General features: G+C 47.3%; 1 protein-coding gene across 3 annotated transcripts in view; it reads left to right on the top strand.

Moving 5' to 3' along the window:
• Positions 1-15,841, top strand: part of LOC144770987 (histamine N-methyltransferase A-like) — a 333,433-nt gene that overhangs the window by 276,642 nt on the left and 40,950 nt on the right. For all 3 annotated transcript variants that reach the window (XM_078655856.1, XM_078655858.1, XM_078655857.1), the window contains 2 exons: positions 7,881-8,011; positions 10,996-11,089. In XM_078655856.1, coding sequence (XP_078511982.1) covers positions 7,881-8,011; positions 10,996-11,089 — 225 coding nt within the window. The remainder of the gene's footprint in view (positions 1-7,880; positions 8,012-10,995; positions 11,090-15,841) is intronic.

Here is a 15,841-nt window from a genome sequence, read left to right as displayed (position 1 = left end):
CCTGATCCCCGTAAGAATCCTGCAGGGTATTACAAGGAATTGTCACAGACTGCAGGTTCATGTATCATGAATTTAGCCGACATAGACATGTTGTTTGGGAATGTTGTTCCACAGCCTTTATGGGGAAAGATTTGCCATGCAGATCATGATCAGGAGTTAGGTGACACATGGGCTAATATTGCTGCTGCAGACGACCGACAAGTTGGTGGTGCTAAACCTGAGCCTTTAGTAGCAGATCTCCCTGGTAGGATCATTAGTTACATGAAGACTTTAATGCCTGCGATGCGTGTGAATTGGGATAAATTGTCTGCATGTAAGCAGAAGAAAGATGAAACGGTGTCAGATTTCTTCACCAGGTTTGAAGAGACGTTTGTCGACCACAGTGGTCAAGATATGAGTACAGAAGGTGGTCAACGGTTATTCGTCGATAAGTTCGTGCACAATTTAGTTCCCGAGTTGTGTAAAAAGTTGAAAGATTCAGAGAGTTCTTGGGAAGTTTCCTCTTCAGCACAGATATTGGCTACTGCACAGTATTACGAAAATAGAGACAGAGATGAGAAAGATAGAGCAGAAAAGAAAACTAAAGAGTTGAAAACGAAGGTTCTGCTACACCAAGCGTATCCGCCAAGTGGTGGTGGTGGCCAGAATAATGGTGGTCAGAGTAACAATCAGAATAATTATCAGCAGCCTCAACAGTATCAGAGGAACTCGCAAAGAGTCGAGTATACTCAACCTGTACCTGTAGGTCCCAATCCCAATCAGGTAGGTCCCAATCAGTGTTCATATTGTAAGGAAGAGGGTCATTTCAAGTATAGTTGCCCTATCTTGTTACAGCGCGCAAATGGTGTTTCTGGCTCAAGAGGTCGAGGTGTTCAGCAAGCGCCTAGAGGTAGAGGACGTGGAAACATCCCTCAGAACGCACGTTCCCTTCCACCTCAAAATTCAATGAATAGTTTTGATCAGCAGAATAACGCGTCTGGTAGGACGGCTCAGTACAATGCTGATGATTACTATGCAGAAGATGAACATTTGGAAGGTAATGATTGCTAGGACAGCCATAGACAAAGAGAGGGAGTTGTTTCAGTTCCAGTAGATCAGAGTGGACCATACGTCGAGGTGATTACATCAGGTGTGTCAGAACCTTTTCTGTTGGATACTGGTGCTACAAAGAGTTCTATTATGCACTCCAAACTCCCTGGCGCACCTTTGTCTGGCGAAACGAATGTATCAGTAGGTTTTTCTGGCGCCCCGGTTAGAAACCCAGTTTCTAGTCCTATGTCTCTTTCTGTTGATCCTGTGGTGAAAACTTGTTGGGATTGGATCTGTTAAAAAGATTGTACACGACTTTGTACTGTTCTCCTTCAGGAGAACAACTTACACTGGGTAAGAAAGTGGTTTCTCGAATGTATTTGTCGAAGGACAAACTTCCGACAGAATTGTTGTTTCTTCCTAACATTCTTTGGGCTACTGGTCCTAATGATGTGGGTCTCTTGGAAATACCACCATATGTTGTAACATTGAAAGCCAATGTTAGAATGCCACGAATTCCCCAATACAAAATTTCTAGTGAAGGTGAAAAAGCGTTGTTAGCGATCATTTATGATCTGATTGAAAAAGATGTGATTGAAGAGACAAGAGGCAACGTTTGCAATAGTCCTGTTCTGCCTGTTTTGAAGCAAACTGACCCTTCTCAGCCACCTGTTTACAGGTTTGTGATTGATCTTAGAGAGATAAAATAGTTGTGCCACAATTTCCAGTTGTTCCTGACATTACTGCCCTATTGACTATGATTCCAGCTTCTGCCACTTGGTTTTCGGTGATTGACTTGAAGAATGCTTTCTTCAGCATCCCGATTGCTGAGGAGAGTAGGGATATTTTTGGCTTCAGTTTAGGAGGTCGAAGCTTCCGCTTTAAGCGCGCTCCCCAGGGCTACTGTGAAAGTCCATCAATATACAGTCAAGCCTTAAAAACACAGCATGATACGATTGTTTTACGTGATGGAGCTACCCTCATTCAGTATGTTGATAATTTGCTTGTTGCTGCAGATACTGAGGAAATCTGTAAAGAAGCCACGCTGTCTTTGTTGCGTCATTTGTGTGATTTGCATCACGAAGTGTCTCTCTCAAAATTGCAATATTGTCGACAAGAAGTGACCTACTTAGATCATCTCTTATCGAAGGAGGGAAGGAAACTGACCCCAGAAAGAATTCAGGCAATAGCAAAATTGAGTGTGCCAAGAACACAGAGAGAAGTGTGTGCTTTCTTGGGTATTACATCGTACTGTAGACAATGGATACCAAATTTTTCCTTGTTGGCCAAACCTTTGGTGGCATTAACGTGTAAAGATACACCGAATCCCGTTCCTTGGTCTGAAGAGTGTCAGAAAAGTTTTTCTGAATTACGCACAGCATTATGTTCGACTCCTGTGTTGGGTACCCCCAACTACAGTAAGCCCTTTACATTGTATGTCCATGAGAAAGAAGGTTGTGCATTGTCAGTGTTGACACAGTTGTTTCGAGACAAGCAGCGTCCATGTGCATATTTTTCGTCGACTTTGGATCCGGTAGCTAAAGCATTGCCGAGTTGTTTAAGAGCAACAGCGGCAGCAGCTGTTTCTATTCGACAGTCTGCTGGTTTAGTGATGAATAATACGTTAATTGTAATGGTTCCACATGCAGTGGACACGTTGTTAAACAGAACCAAGACACAGCACTTAGCTAGTGCTCGATTGTCAGGTTACGAGTTGACATTGTTAGCGAGTCATGTGCACATAAAAAGATGCAACACTCTTAACCCAGCTACGTTGTTGCCGATTGTAGAGGAATTAGATGCTTCAGAACAGCATGATTGTTTTCTTAGAACAGAAGAAGAAACAAAAGAGAGAATAGACCTCCAGGATACTCCTCTTGCTGAATGTGGTGGTATCTTATGGGTGGATGGTTCATGCTTCAAGCTTCCGAATGGTGATACGACTGCAGCATATGCTGTCACGACTTTGCATACGATTGTTGAAGCTGCACGTATCCCACATAATTCAGCTCAAGCAGCAGAGATGATTGCATCTACACGAGCATGTGTGTTGTCGAAAGGAATGAAAGTGACCATCTACACCGACAGCCAGTATGCGTTTGGAGTGGCTCACAGTTTTGGACGATTGTGGAAAGAACGTGGGTTCCTGACTTCGCATGGAGCTAAGATACAGCATGGTCAGTTGGTGAATGAGCTTCTTGAATCACTGACCTTGCCTCTGCAGGTTGCGATTGTGAAATGTAGTGCTCACAAGAAAGTGACTGATGATGTTGGTCGTGGAAATGCATTTGCTGACGAAATCGCAAAAGAAACAGCAAGGAATGTTATGAGCCGAATGTATGTTGCAGGCCCTGCAAGATGGGTTGGTGATGTTGGAATGTGTGAAGACACGATAGAGAGTGTGAAGTCTATTCAAGCTGAGGCTACAGAGAAAGAGTTGAACATGTGGAGAGAAAGTACGGGTAGAATGGATGCAAATGGTTGTTGGGTTGAATTGTCAGAGCATCAGAGATGGTTGTTACCCGATGCGTACGTGCTTGCAGTGGTTACAATGGCTCATGGAATGGCTCATATCAGCGTGAAAGGGATTTGTAAGTTGTTGGCTCCAGTATGGCAAAATGCTGGGATTCCCCAGTGTGCAGAGCATGTCGTCAAGAATTGCATGGTGTGTCTGAAATACAATCCTGGTAGGGGAACCCCAACTCCAGCTGGTCATTTTGCGCCTCCTACGTATCCGTTCGAGGTTTTGCAGCTAGATTTCATCCACAATGGAGAGGTGCAACAACTTAAAATACGTACTCGTTGTTGTTTGTGCCTTCTCAAGATAGGTAGAAGCATATCCCCTAAAGGACAATACTGCCTTGTCCACAGCGAAAGCCCTTGTGAAAGAGTTCTTCCCTAGATTTGGAATGCCGAGAATGGTCTGGAGTAACAATGGGAGTGAATTTGTGGTTCGAGTGATGAAGAAAGTATGCGAAGGGCTAGGCATTCATCAGAAGTTTCACACTGCAAATCACCCAAGATCAGCTGGACTAGTAGAATGCTATAATGGCACGCTAAAGTTAAAACTAGCCAAAATTCAAGCGAGCACTGGTCTTAAATGGCCTGACGCTCTGCCCTTAGCACTCCTATCCACCAGAATGACTGTACATTCGCGAGTGGGACTTAGTCCTTATGAGATCGTTTTTGGCCGCCCGGCCAACATATGGGGAGTGCCAAGGCCCACAAAGTTCAGTGAAATCGAACACCCTGTTTTGCTTGACTATTTGTACGAATTGACGGCTACATTGCATGTTTTACACCAACAGGTCCATGACACCCTGCCTCCGGTCTCTGAAACTCCAGGTCATCCCATCGACCCTGGATCCTGGGTTCTAGTAAATAACTTCCAGCGAACAAAGAACGATCAGCCGAGGTGGACCGGACCGCATCTCGTTCTTCTCTCAACAAGATCAGCCGTTCGAGTGGAGGGGAAGAAAAACTGGATCCACGGGATCCACTGCAAGCGGATCCCTTTGCCTCTGCCATATGACCGGTGGGTCCAGGAGGGTTCCGCCGACTCAGAGACTGAAACTGTGCCACGTTTTCTGCCTTTCAGTGATGCACGTGTAAAAGGAACACTTACTGAAAAAGAGAGTGACAATATTTTGCAAACAGCTGTATCACCGTCAGTTCGATTGGACACTACAGAGCCTGAACTCCTGTTTCAGGACCAGACAGTACCTGGGAAGAAGCGCTATAATTTGAGGCCGAGACCTATGGACAAATAAAAGAGTTTTGCTCTCGCTATTTTGGAAAGCGCAGCTCTCCCATCTGAGAAACTTGCTTATTTTTGTTTTTCGAACCGCCATCCGGGTTCCGCTGCTAAGGTCGCGATTGCCCAAAGTCTTTGGGGTGCAGCTGACGATGTTAGGTCGACAGTTCTGGTTGGTCTAAGGGAGTTGCCCTACACTGACAGAAGCATTCCTTAGCAGAAACAACCTACCATCGCGAGCAGCACTTTAGAGAGGATGGAGTTTTTCGAGATGGAGAGACCTGCCAAAGAAACAAACTTTAAAAGCAGAATATGTAAAATGAAGACAAAGAAAAGCTTTTTGATATTGTGCATTTTTATGTTATTCAGTGTGATGATGTTTTTAATAGGATATGTTTTATTCTCTTTTCGAGTAACATTTGCACCCACTACATCGCCTACACCGCCTCTTTCTACTGTTTCCTCTCATTCTTTTCAGCCCCTTCCTGAACACGAATCCGCTAGAAGGTTAGAGTTTATTAATAACTCCTTCGTTCAGCTTTTGCACCAACACCAACTAGTAATGAACACGACTAACTGTTGGGTGTGTGGTCTTATGCCTCACACCACGGATAAAGGTATCCCTTATCTGGTCCTGCCTTTCAGCCACAATGGTTCTGTGTGGGCATACAGAACAATGTTCATCTACGCACTTGAAGTCCACCCCCTACGTTCTGTAAAAGAAAATCCCAAGAATAGTGCTCTAGTTAAGGGTATAGTCAACATGATTAAGGAAGAGATTTCTTATGAAACTACCCCGGAAGATGAGACACTTGCATATATAGGATGGAACGTGACCGGATATGGAGCTACTCTGAGTGTGAAGCAGCAAGTTAAAGATCTTCCCCGATTTGGATTGTACCCCATCAGGGCCACCTGTGTCTGCAAGGTACTGGCAAGAATCCCAGAGCTCAGTTAGGGAAAAGTGTCTGTATGGAAACGTATGTTTTTGGGTCTCAGACTTCCCCCTCGTTCTTAGCAGCTAAGGGTCCATATTTCATCTGCCATGATAGAGCCTATACATGGTTGCCCCCTGACTTTTCAGGCACATGTTTTGTTTCGTTCCTGTTGCCTCCCACCTACACAGCAGCAGCAGATTACCACAAGACAAGGGTAGTTAGGGGTGTTTTGAGTAAAGAAGACACTGCAGGACAAGAATTTGGGGACTTCGTAAAGGGTTTTCTGCCATTCTGGGGACCCATGGTTAACAGCAGGAACATAAGGCAATTGACAAGGGTGGTTGAGTCCACCGTAATTGAAACTGCCGTTGCCCTTAGTAACTTGACTGCTGAGCTCCAGTCGGATCGTCTTATGACCCTTCAGAACAGGGTCGCATTAGATGTCATACTTGCAGACCGAGGTGGGGTATGTAAATTGATCCAATCGAGTTGCTGTGTTTTCATTCCAGATAACGCTCCAACAGTGTACCAGGCCATCTCCAAACTACATAAGATTTCCGAATCTATTCATGTGGATAAAGGAAATTGGTCGTTAATGGGATGGTTCTGGGAATTGATATCCGCCTGGGGATGGAAAATTCTGATGGTCATTGGGATGGTCTTAGCCATTCTTTTCCTGTTCTGTCTGTGCATGCAGTGTGCTCCTGCAATATGTGGCCTCTGTGCTACATCATGTGTAAGGAAACCTGTATCAAGTGACAAACTAAGTACTAGAATGATGTTACAGCAACATCTCAATGACTTTAGGAATATAGACCTGGACTCAGATTAGCATGAGGATAGGTTAATTGCCTATGTAAGGGCAAAAGGAGGGTTTGTGGTTCTGAAAATTCTGGACTCGTGTAAAAAAACTTTGTCGTAGCATGACGAATTTGGTATCAAAAGACCGAGAATGGCTAGTACACTATGTACAAGCATTTTCATCATGTTCGAGTAACGATTTCACCCCGAAATCGGCATTTTCGTTCTGAACCCTTGGGTTCCATTTTGTGCACGGCAGCCATTTTGTGAGTTGCCCTCACATAGGCAGACGAATTAAGCCAAATTCGATTCCAAAGGACACGCACACCTTAATTGACTTTTCTGCGACCTGGGCAAGCTGGAACCATTGCCCAAGGCCAAACCTATTTGGTCAGTTCCTCTCCCAGTGGCCGAACGAGATAGCATCAAGGCACAACATGCCATAAAACCTTTTCATCGCACACACACCCTGCCGAATCTTGCTCACACCTGCCCCTGCTCTTTTCTCTCTTACTTGCTTTATGATGAGGAGGTGCCCGGTTTTATTGGGGGTACACCGATATCTGATGAGAATGTTGGGCCTTGCCGGGTAATTTGTTGTGGGCTGGACAAACTGAAATATGGGCTTATCATCATGACTCTGCTTTTTCTTTGTAGTAAAAACATGTGAATGGTATACTAAAATGTAAGGAATGTTTGCCTAAAGCATAATATTTCGTATAAAAGGAGAAACCTGGGTTTGTAAGATTGAGCAGTCTCCTGAGAATATACACACCGTGTTGTTGTACTTCTAGGATGCCTGTTACTTGGTTGCAGCCAATAAATTCGATCTTTGACTTCATATAGAAGACTCTGAGTTTCTGTGGTCTGAATCAGGAAAGTACTCGAGGTCTTTGGGTGTTGTCCCTGGCACCGCTGGGTTACCGGTTCAGTACCGGTTCTGAAAAACCCAGTACCTCACGTTAAGCTTGCCTGCACTGTGCCATAGCTACCAGAGGATATCCTTAGGTTTAAATGACTAAACCCTTTGCTCGAACTTTACAGGTTAGTGAATGTATTACTTGCAGTGGTCTACCATTCACTCCAGTTAATAATTCATTTTCTTACATGTTCTTTCTCTTATTTTACATCACATGATTAAAAGATCTCTTCCTGTTACATTTTCCTGTCATTGTTTTGTTTGTTTAATTTTTTCATCAGTGGAATAAATTTAGAATACGCACCTGTTAAAAGTGGCTCAACACTTGGAAGATTTGATGAAGTTATATATGTTTACTATCTTTTCAACAAATGGCTGCATACTGTACTGTAAAAATAAAATTATAACAATTTGGATAGCTATACTTTTTTTGTTTCAGAGCTCATTGCTAGAACATCAATTCTAAGAAATGTGAACTTTACCTGGCATAATAAGACCTCAGCTGAATTTGAAAGTGAAATGAAGGGGAGTCATGAGCAGAAAAAATATGACTTCATTCATATGATACAGGTATAGTTACATCTCTCTTGGAGAGTCGAAGTGGGATGCGGAGCAGTTTTTCAAGTAATTGTGAACATTGAGTTTCCTTCTTAAATATGCATAAATGTGTACCTTGCCTGCCTGATATAAATATGCAGTTGTAAGGTGTTCTCTTAAACGCATGTAGTATTTTAGGGAATCTGAAACATTATGCAGGTATGTAAATGTAAATGTAGTGTATTTTCTAAATGTAAATGTAGTCTATTTTGTAAAGCGCACAGCTGCCACAATGGGGCGTCCCGGCGCTGTATAACGCTGTGGAACCCTTCCTGGCTCTCCATGTGAGATGCCCCTCCTGGGCACCCCCAAGGTGAAGCCAGGCATCCCAGTGTTGTAGGGGCTGTTGTGGAGATTAAGCAAGCTATTGCCCAGAGTTGCAGCGTGGGACCCATGATTAGAGTAGGCGCCGAGGCGAGAATTATTGAGTCCGCGGACATTGAGCCCAAGACCCTGCCGCGTCGGGACTTGAACCCTAGTCCCGGGCCTGACCTCTGCTTCAGAGTCTGCCGCTCTAACCAGTGAGCCACACTTCTCCACAGTACACTTAAATATTTAGCTCAGCCAAAATCTTCTGAGCTAATGATATATTTTTGCAAGTATCTTCACCCAGAGTTCTTGTAAAACTTACAAATGCGGATTTGTTGCACATTGATTGTCAAGTCTTTGCTGAAAACAAATCAGCATTGCTTAAAGTCACAGAATTGTTGATTTTTTTTTTATTGTGATGCAAACAAAATGGGAAAAAAAGAATAATGCATGCCGAATGCGTATGCATGTGAACGGACACAAAGAAGGAGAAAAGTGTACCATAGGTCCCTGAAAATTTTCAAAATATGCTACCATGTGTATTGGACCAGCAGCTTCATAGTGCTGTAGGCAAGACACCCTTTCTACAATCAATAGTGATATTATGTTGAATTCCACATATTTTTGGGTATTTCTGGTCATGCATCAGGATTACTTATAAATCCACCCGTTTCTTAACCCCTTCCACGCTCATGACGAGCTGAACTCGTCATGAGTTGCGCGGCTCACATGCTCATGACGAGCTCAGCTTGTCATGTAACGCGGCTTTTCGAAAAACGCCGCACAGCGTGAAAAAAGCTGCCGCACGCATGCGGTTAAGCCAAGTCAGTGCTTCTTTGGAAAGAGTTATCTGAGTTACCATCCTATCACTTTTGAGATGTCTCTCATTCTCATGTTCATCTTTGGTCACTGTCTGAATTCTTCTATCATTGACAAGTGGCATTTGAACTTTAAGCTCCAAGGCCTTGTTTGGTCCAGTGCAGAGAAGGCAGAGGTGATAGTTGGATCATTTTGTAAAGATTTGTATGCTGGGGATTTTGCCAGAGAGCATATTGCAAATGGAAAAGAACGAGACCTACATTGATCATAATTGACATTATATTGATGTAAACATTTCACTTTTTCACAAGGCTTAATTACAACTACTTTTATAATGTAGATCTTTAGGTGACATAAATACGACGCTGTGGCTCTGATTCACAAAGGTAAACTTACACTTTTGAGTAAGTTTACGATTTCTTTTAATTTCATGAGTATTATCTCTACTACTGCCTATATGTTTATGTGCAGAGTCTCCGCCAGGAGAGTGCAGACTCTGCAGTCATAATGATAATACTCGTAAAGTTCCTCTTTGAATTGCAAAAAATCATAAACTTACACAAAAGTACAAGTTTACCTTTGTGAATCAGGTCTTAAGTCTATTGTTCATTGTAGCGAGAAAAATAGATCCTTATGCCTTGTACTGAACGGATAGCAATAATTTAAGTCAGTTTTAACCCGTTGGGTGCTTCCGCTTTTTTGCGGCAGTGTGGCCATTTTAAAAAACGGGCGCGGTCGCGTCGGCCATTGGCCGACGGGAGCACTAGCGAGGTAGTGCTGCCGTCGGCCAATGGCCAAAGGCTGCGGCCAACGGCAGCAGCCAACGGGTTAAATGACATTGTGAAGATGCAACACAAAACACTCTAAAGGAACTGCAGTACAGACTATGCAAATGAAAAATATGGGGCATATTACCCAGGAAGTGGTGGAGAGAGGCATTAGCCGTCTTGGCTTAACTCCTCCCTCCACCAGTTCGGAAACAACAGGCTGCACCATATTTACAAGGATATGGTGCAGCCTGGCGTTTCCCCCTACGATGGCGCTAAATTACACAACTTAGCACCAGTGCAGGCACCCTTGCATCAGAGTGCAAGGGTGTCTGCGAGCAGGGAGGTTTGTTTATGTTCAGGAAGGAGTTCCTTCCTGCACATAAACAAACCTAAAATGCCATTTTCTAACTTCCATGTGTGCGGCTTCGTGCAGCACATGTGGAAGTTAGAAAATGGCATTTTGAAAAATGGTTTGTTCGCGTACAGGAAGGAACACCTTCCTGTCCATGAAAAAACTAATGCATTTAGATTGTTCCATGTGTGCTGCACAAGGCGGCACACATGAAAAACGCAAAAAGGATAAGAAATAAAGCATTTCTCCTCGTTTCGCCACCTTAAGACCAGGATTTTTCTGGTCTTAAGTTCGCGCTGCCAACTATTATCGTCAAACTTGATAATAGGTAGCAGCAATGACTTCAAAGATGTGTTGCGGTGGAACACCCACCAGAGCACCCACTGCACGCCCCCTTTCATGCTAAGTTTAGCGTGAAAGGGCCCCTACTATCAAGGCAGCGTTACGCCACTTAGCGTGGCTTTAAGCCAAGTTAAGCAGCTTAGTGCGGCCTTGATAATAGTGCACTGACCCTATCGCCGCCACACGTCAAAAACAGTGCTGTTGTGCTGGCGATAGGGGCTTGATAATATGCTCCCATCAGTCTACACCTAGGTGAATTTCATATTGCCTCCTATATTAATAGAAAAAAACATGAACAAGTTGGACATTTTACAATGTTTGTTGTGACTTTATTTCAGTGTTCATGATATTTCTTTTTATTTTAGATGCTTTATTATGTGAAAGATGCCTCCCAAACTTTGGAATTTTACAGCAGTTGTTTGGAACCAAATGGAAAAGTCCTTGTTATCATAGCATCAGGTGGGTCATTTGTATGTTCTCAGTTCACAATTACACGCCTGCCTGCAATTCCAGGTACTTGTCTCTGAATAGTTGTTAGACTTGGCATCTCTTGGCGTGTTTTCCCTGAGTTTCTGCTTTCTTTGCCCTCCCGGTTTTGACTCTGTTTTTGCTGGCATAGTGTTTCTGCGCAATTTTTGAACTGCTGATCAGTGGTAAAGTGCAAGTGCTCCTGTGGTAAAGTATTTTTTGAATTGGTGTGTCCATGATTGGCTATTTGGGTTTCTTGTCAGTCCCTAGTAACGTGCAATGAGTGTGCCAGGGCCTGGGAACCAAATGCTACGCGTGGGCCTGCAGCATGGATTGTGCCACCCACGTGAAAAGGTATCTCAGACCTGCCATTGCAGAGTCTGCGCGCAGTTTGTAACTGTCATGTCGACTTGGCCCGTGCACACACTGAATAGTCCCTAACCTTCCCTTGTCTTACATGTCAGGCATTTTAAGGTAGGCCCAAAGTACCCCTGTGGGCAGGGTGCAGTGTATGTGAAAGGTAGGGCATGCCCTTGTGTGTCTGGCATGTCCTGATAGTGAATTACAGCCCATTTCGTTTTTTACTATTGCAAGGCTACCTGTTCCCCATAGGACAGAATAGGAAGTTTGTTTATAACATCTTATAAACATAACGGGCCCTGGGAACTAGGTGGGAATATACAATGTAGTATGCCTCAACTCAGAATCTAACAATGCATCTTTTAGTAAGGGTGATTTTTACATTGTGTGTTTGAAAATACCACTTTTAGGATGTCGGTATTTTCTTGGTCAGTCATTCCGTGTGCCTCTGCTGGAATGTGGATTGCCTGTCTGGGTTCTGGACCACAGATGGCTATGAAGCAAGGGTGGCTCCCGATAGTATTGGTAGGTCGGGAAAGGCCTGAATAGACCTGGGTTGCGTTGGGGGAAGAGGGAGGAGATTTCCTTGCATCTCAAAGGGCCTGGTCTGCCTCTGAGAATGCCGTCCCCACCTCCTGCCGGGAAATCACAGCAGAGAAGGTGGAACTGGTTCTGGCCGGGCACAGACACCCTCCGCCTAGTGGATCAAAGGATATTTGGATTCAAATACTGGGGCCCAGACCCCTGAACTTTAGAACACTTTTGGATCGATAAGACTGCCAAGAAGAAGAGCTGGAGAAGCTGTGAGGAGGGACTACCACTGTGCTGTGTGCTTTGCTTTGTTGGCCTGCAGTGGCTGCTTCTGTCTTGGGCAGTGAAAGGACTGGCCTGAACTTTCTGCAATCTACATTTGTGAGTTTCTCCAAGGGCTTGAGGTAGAGCTTGCCCCTTGTACAAGAAGTCTAAGGAACAGCAAAGACTTCAAGCTCTTCCGCCCTCAGCACTGAGGACTGTGTGTTTTGTGATGCTTCTGAAGAGAAGCAACTCAACGATGTCCACAACACCTCTGCCAACTCCGTGTCCTGAAGGCACCGTTGCTACACCGCCCCACAACCTTGGTCTCACCGAAGATGCCTGCTGATGCCGCCATTGAGCCGCTGCTCGCACCGCGGCCTGTGGGCACAGCACTATGCACCGCCTCTTCACATGGAAGCCCGGGCACTGCAGAGAGCACAACAGCAATACCGCACTGCGACCCTGCTCTCATTGATGACGCCTTAGTCTCCCCGACGCCGCCGCTCCATGCCGAAATCGACACTGCTGCTTGCACCGTGGTTCAAGGGCACCACTCGTAAAGTTACACGACGCACCACCCTCATCCTGCACAGCAGCATCAGCCTACCAACGACGGCACCATCAACTTCCGGTCGTCAGCTGATGACAGCGCTTCAGCAACGACGATGCTGCTGCTTGCACCTTGACCTGCCAGCACCGTGACGAGCACTGCCTTCACCTCGCACCGCGACCCTGGTCTCACCGACTATGCCATCTGATGCCACCACTGAGCCCCTGCTCGCACCGCGACCTGAGGGCACCGCATGGCGCACCGCTGCATTGCAGCACCCGACGCCTGCTCACCCCGGTGCTCCTGAGCCCAACAGAAAGGAGCTCGACCAACAACATGAGTGACTTCAAGAGCCTCGGCGCCCTGCATCTCTAACAAGTACTGTTTGTGGGTCTTCCCGACACTGTAGCTGGTCTGCGATGCCGCGACCAGCCTGAAATGTTTGGATTTGTTTGCTCACAACGCTGTGATAGCCCTGGATGGAACTATCGACATCAAGGAACTATTTTTAAAGTGTATTTTGATAACTGTATATTTTTAAGTACTGTATTGTGGATTCTTCTCGTTTATGGTCTTGTATTTAAAAATATTGTCCATTTTTAGGGCTCGGGCCTCCGCCTCCACGAAGTGGGGGGCGGAGCTTCCCGAGGACTTATGCGTTCAAAAACAAAAAAAATGCAGAAAGGGCTCCGGCTGGCACATTCCTTAGGTTGTTATGGCATCTGCGTAGTGATTCGTCTTCGCTGTGCTGTGTATTTAGTAGCGTTGACGTGATAGGCTGTAAGTAATTTACGCGTGCCCGATGTGGCATATTCTGTGCGCGAACAAGCACGGCAGAGTGATTAATCTTAATTAGGAGCTGTCAGAGTGCCCGTGTAATGCAATCCAGATGGTGCGAGCGCGTTCACCATTGCATTGCATGTATCATGCGCGCGTTTAACATTTACCTTTAGCGCACGGCAGTCCATTCAGGTTTACTCGGCTAATTTCAATGTTTGAATAGCTGAAATGCTTTTACCGAAATTTAAAATGTTTGTTTGGAATAAAAGGTTTACAGTTTTCAGCTAGCTTGCACCTCGTTGTTTGAACACGGAATGTAAAGCGAGTTTGTTTTAGAGCACTGATGTGAGGTGATACTTCAGGGTCGACGTGGTGGGTGCTTCGGGCTGGCTTGCCAGTTTGTTTATTTAAGTGGCTGACATGGTAAGTGGAATAAAGAGGGAAGAACACGGTACCAGCTGTATATTTGACTGTCACTCTTAGCTGCGATAAAAATAAGTGGGAAAGTGCAATCTCGGATGATATTGAACATTCACTCATTTCAACAGGTGGCGAGTTCAGTAAGAGGTAAAGAGTGCGCTTTTCATGGCGGTGCAGAGTGGCGGTGCAGAGTGGCGGTGCAGAGTGGCGGTGCAGAGTGGCGGTGCAGAGTGGCGGTGCAGAGTGGCGGTGCAGAGTGGCGGTGCAGAGTGGCGGTGCAGAGTGGCGGTGCAGAGTGGCGGTGCAGAGTGGCGGTGCAGAGTGGCGGTGCAGAGTGCAGAGTGGCGGTGCAGAGTGGCAGTGCGGTGGTGCAGAGTGGCGGTGCAGAGGGCGGTGCAGAGGGCGGTGCAGAGGGCGGTGCAGAGTGGCGGTGCAGTGCAGAGTGGCGGTGCAGAGTGGCGGTGCAGAGTGCAGAGTGGTGGTGCAGAGTGGCAGTGCAGAGTGGCAGTTCCGTGGTGCAGAGTGGCAGTGCGGTGGTGCAGAGTGGCGGTGCAGAGTGGCGGTGCAGAGTGGCGGTGCAGAGTGGCGGTGCAGAGTGGCGGTGCAGAGTGGCGGTGCAGAGTGGCGGTGCAGAGTGGCGGTGCAGAGTGGCAGTGCGGCGGTGCAGAGTGGCAGTGCGGTGGTGCAGAGTGGTGGTGCAGAGTGGCGGTGCAGAGTGGCGGTGCAGAGTGGCGGTGCAGAGTGGCAGTGCGGCGGTGCAGAGTGGCAGTGCGGTGGTGCAGAGTGGTGGTGCAGAGTGGCGGTGCAGAGTGGCAGTGGCGGTGCAGAGTGGCGGTGCAGAGTGGCAGTGGCGGTGCAGAGTGGCAGTGTGGCGGTGCAGAGTGGCGGTGCAGAGTGGTGGTGCAGAGTGGCGGTGCGGTGGTGCAGAGTGGCGGTGCAGAGTGGCGGTGCAGAGTGGCGGTGCAGAGTGCAGAGTGGCGGTGCAGAGTGGCGGTGCAGAGTGGCGGTGCAGAGTGGCGGTGCAGAGTGGCGGTGCAGAGTGGCGGTGCAGAGTGGCGGTGCAGAGTGGCGGTGCAGAGTGGCGGTGCAGAGTGGCGGTGCAGAGTGGCGGTGCAGAGTGCAGAGTGGTGGAGCAGAGTGGCGGAGCAGAGTGGTGGAGCAGAGTGGCGGAGCAGAGTGGCGGTGCAGAGTGGCGGTGCAGAGTGGCGGTGCAGAGTGGCGGTGCAGAGTGGCGGTGCAGAGGTGCAGTGGTGCAGAGTGGCGGTGCAGAGTGGCGGTGCAGAGTGGCGGTGCAGTGGTGCAGAGTGGCAGTGCGGTGGTGCAGAGTGGCAGTGCAGAGTGGCAGTGCGGTGGTGCAGTGCGGTGGTGCAGAGTGGCGGTGCAGTGGTGCAGAGTGGCAGTGCGGTGGTGCAGAGTGGCGGTGCAGAGTGGCGGTGCAGAGTGGCAGTGCAGTGCGGCGGTGCAGTGCGGCGGTGCAGAGTGGCGGTGCAGAGTGGCGGTGCAGAGTGGCAGTGCTTTGGTGCAGAGTGGCAGTGCTTTGGTGCAGAGTGGCAGTGCTTTGGTGCAGAGTGGCAGTGCTTTGGTGCAGAGTGGCAGTGCTTTGGTGCAGAGTGGCAGTGCGGTGGTGCAGAGTGGCAGTGCGATGGTGCAGAGTGGCAGTGCGGTGGTGCAGAGTGGCAGTGCGGTGGTGCAGAGTGGCGGTGCAGAGTGCAGTGCGGCGGTGCAGAGTGGCGGTGCAGAGTGCAGAGTGGCGGTGCAGAGTGGTGGTGGCGGTGCAGAGTGGCGGTGCAGAGTGGCGGTGCAGAGTGGCGGTGCAGAGTGGCAGTTCCGTGGTGCAG

The sequence above is a fragment of the Lissotriton helveticus genome, chromosome 7 (genome assembly GCF_964261635.1).
Source record: "Lissotriton helveticus chromosome 7, aLisHel1.1, whole genome shotgun sequence".
Lineage (NCBI taxonomy): Eukaryota > Metazoa > Chordata > Amphibia > Caudata > Salamandridae > Lissotriton > Lissotriton helveticus.
The sequence above is the reverse complement of the archived record's forward strand: the minus strand, read 5'-3'. Positions and strand labels throughout refer to the sequence as shown.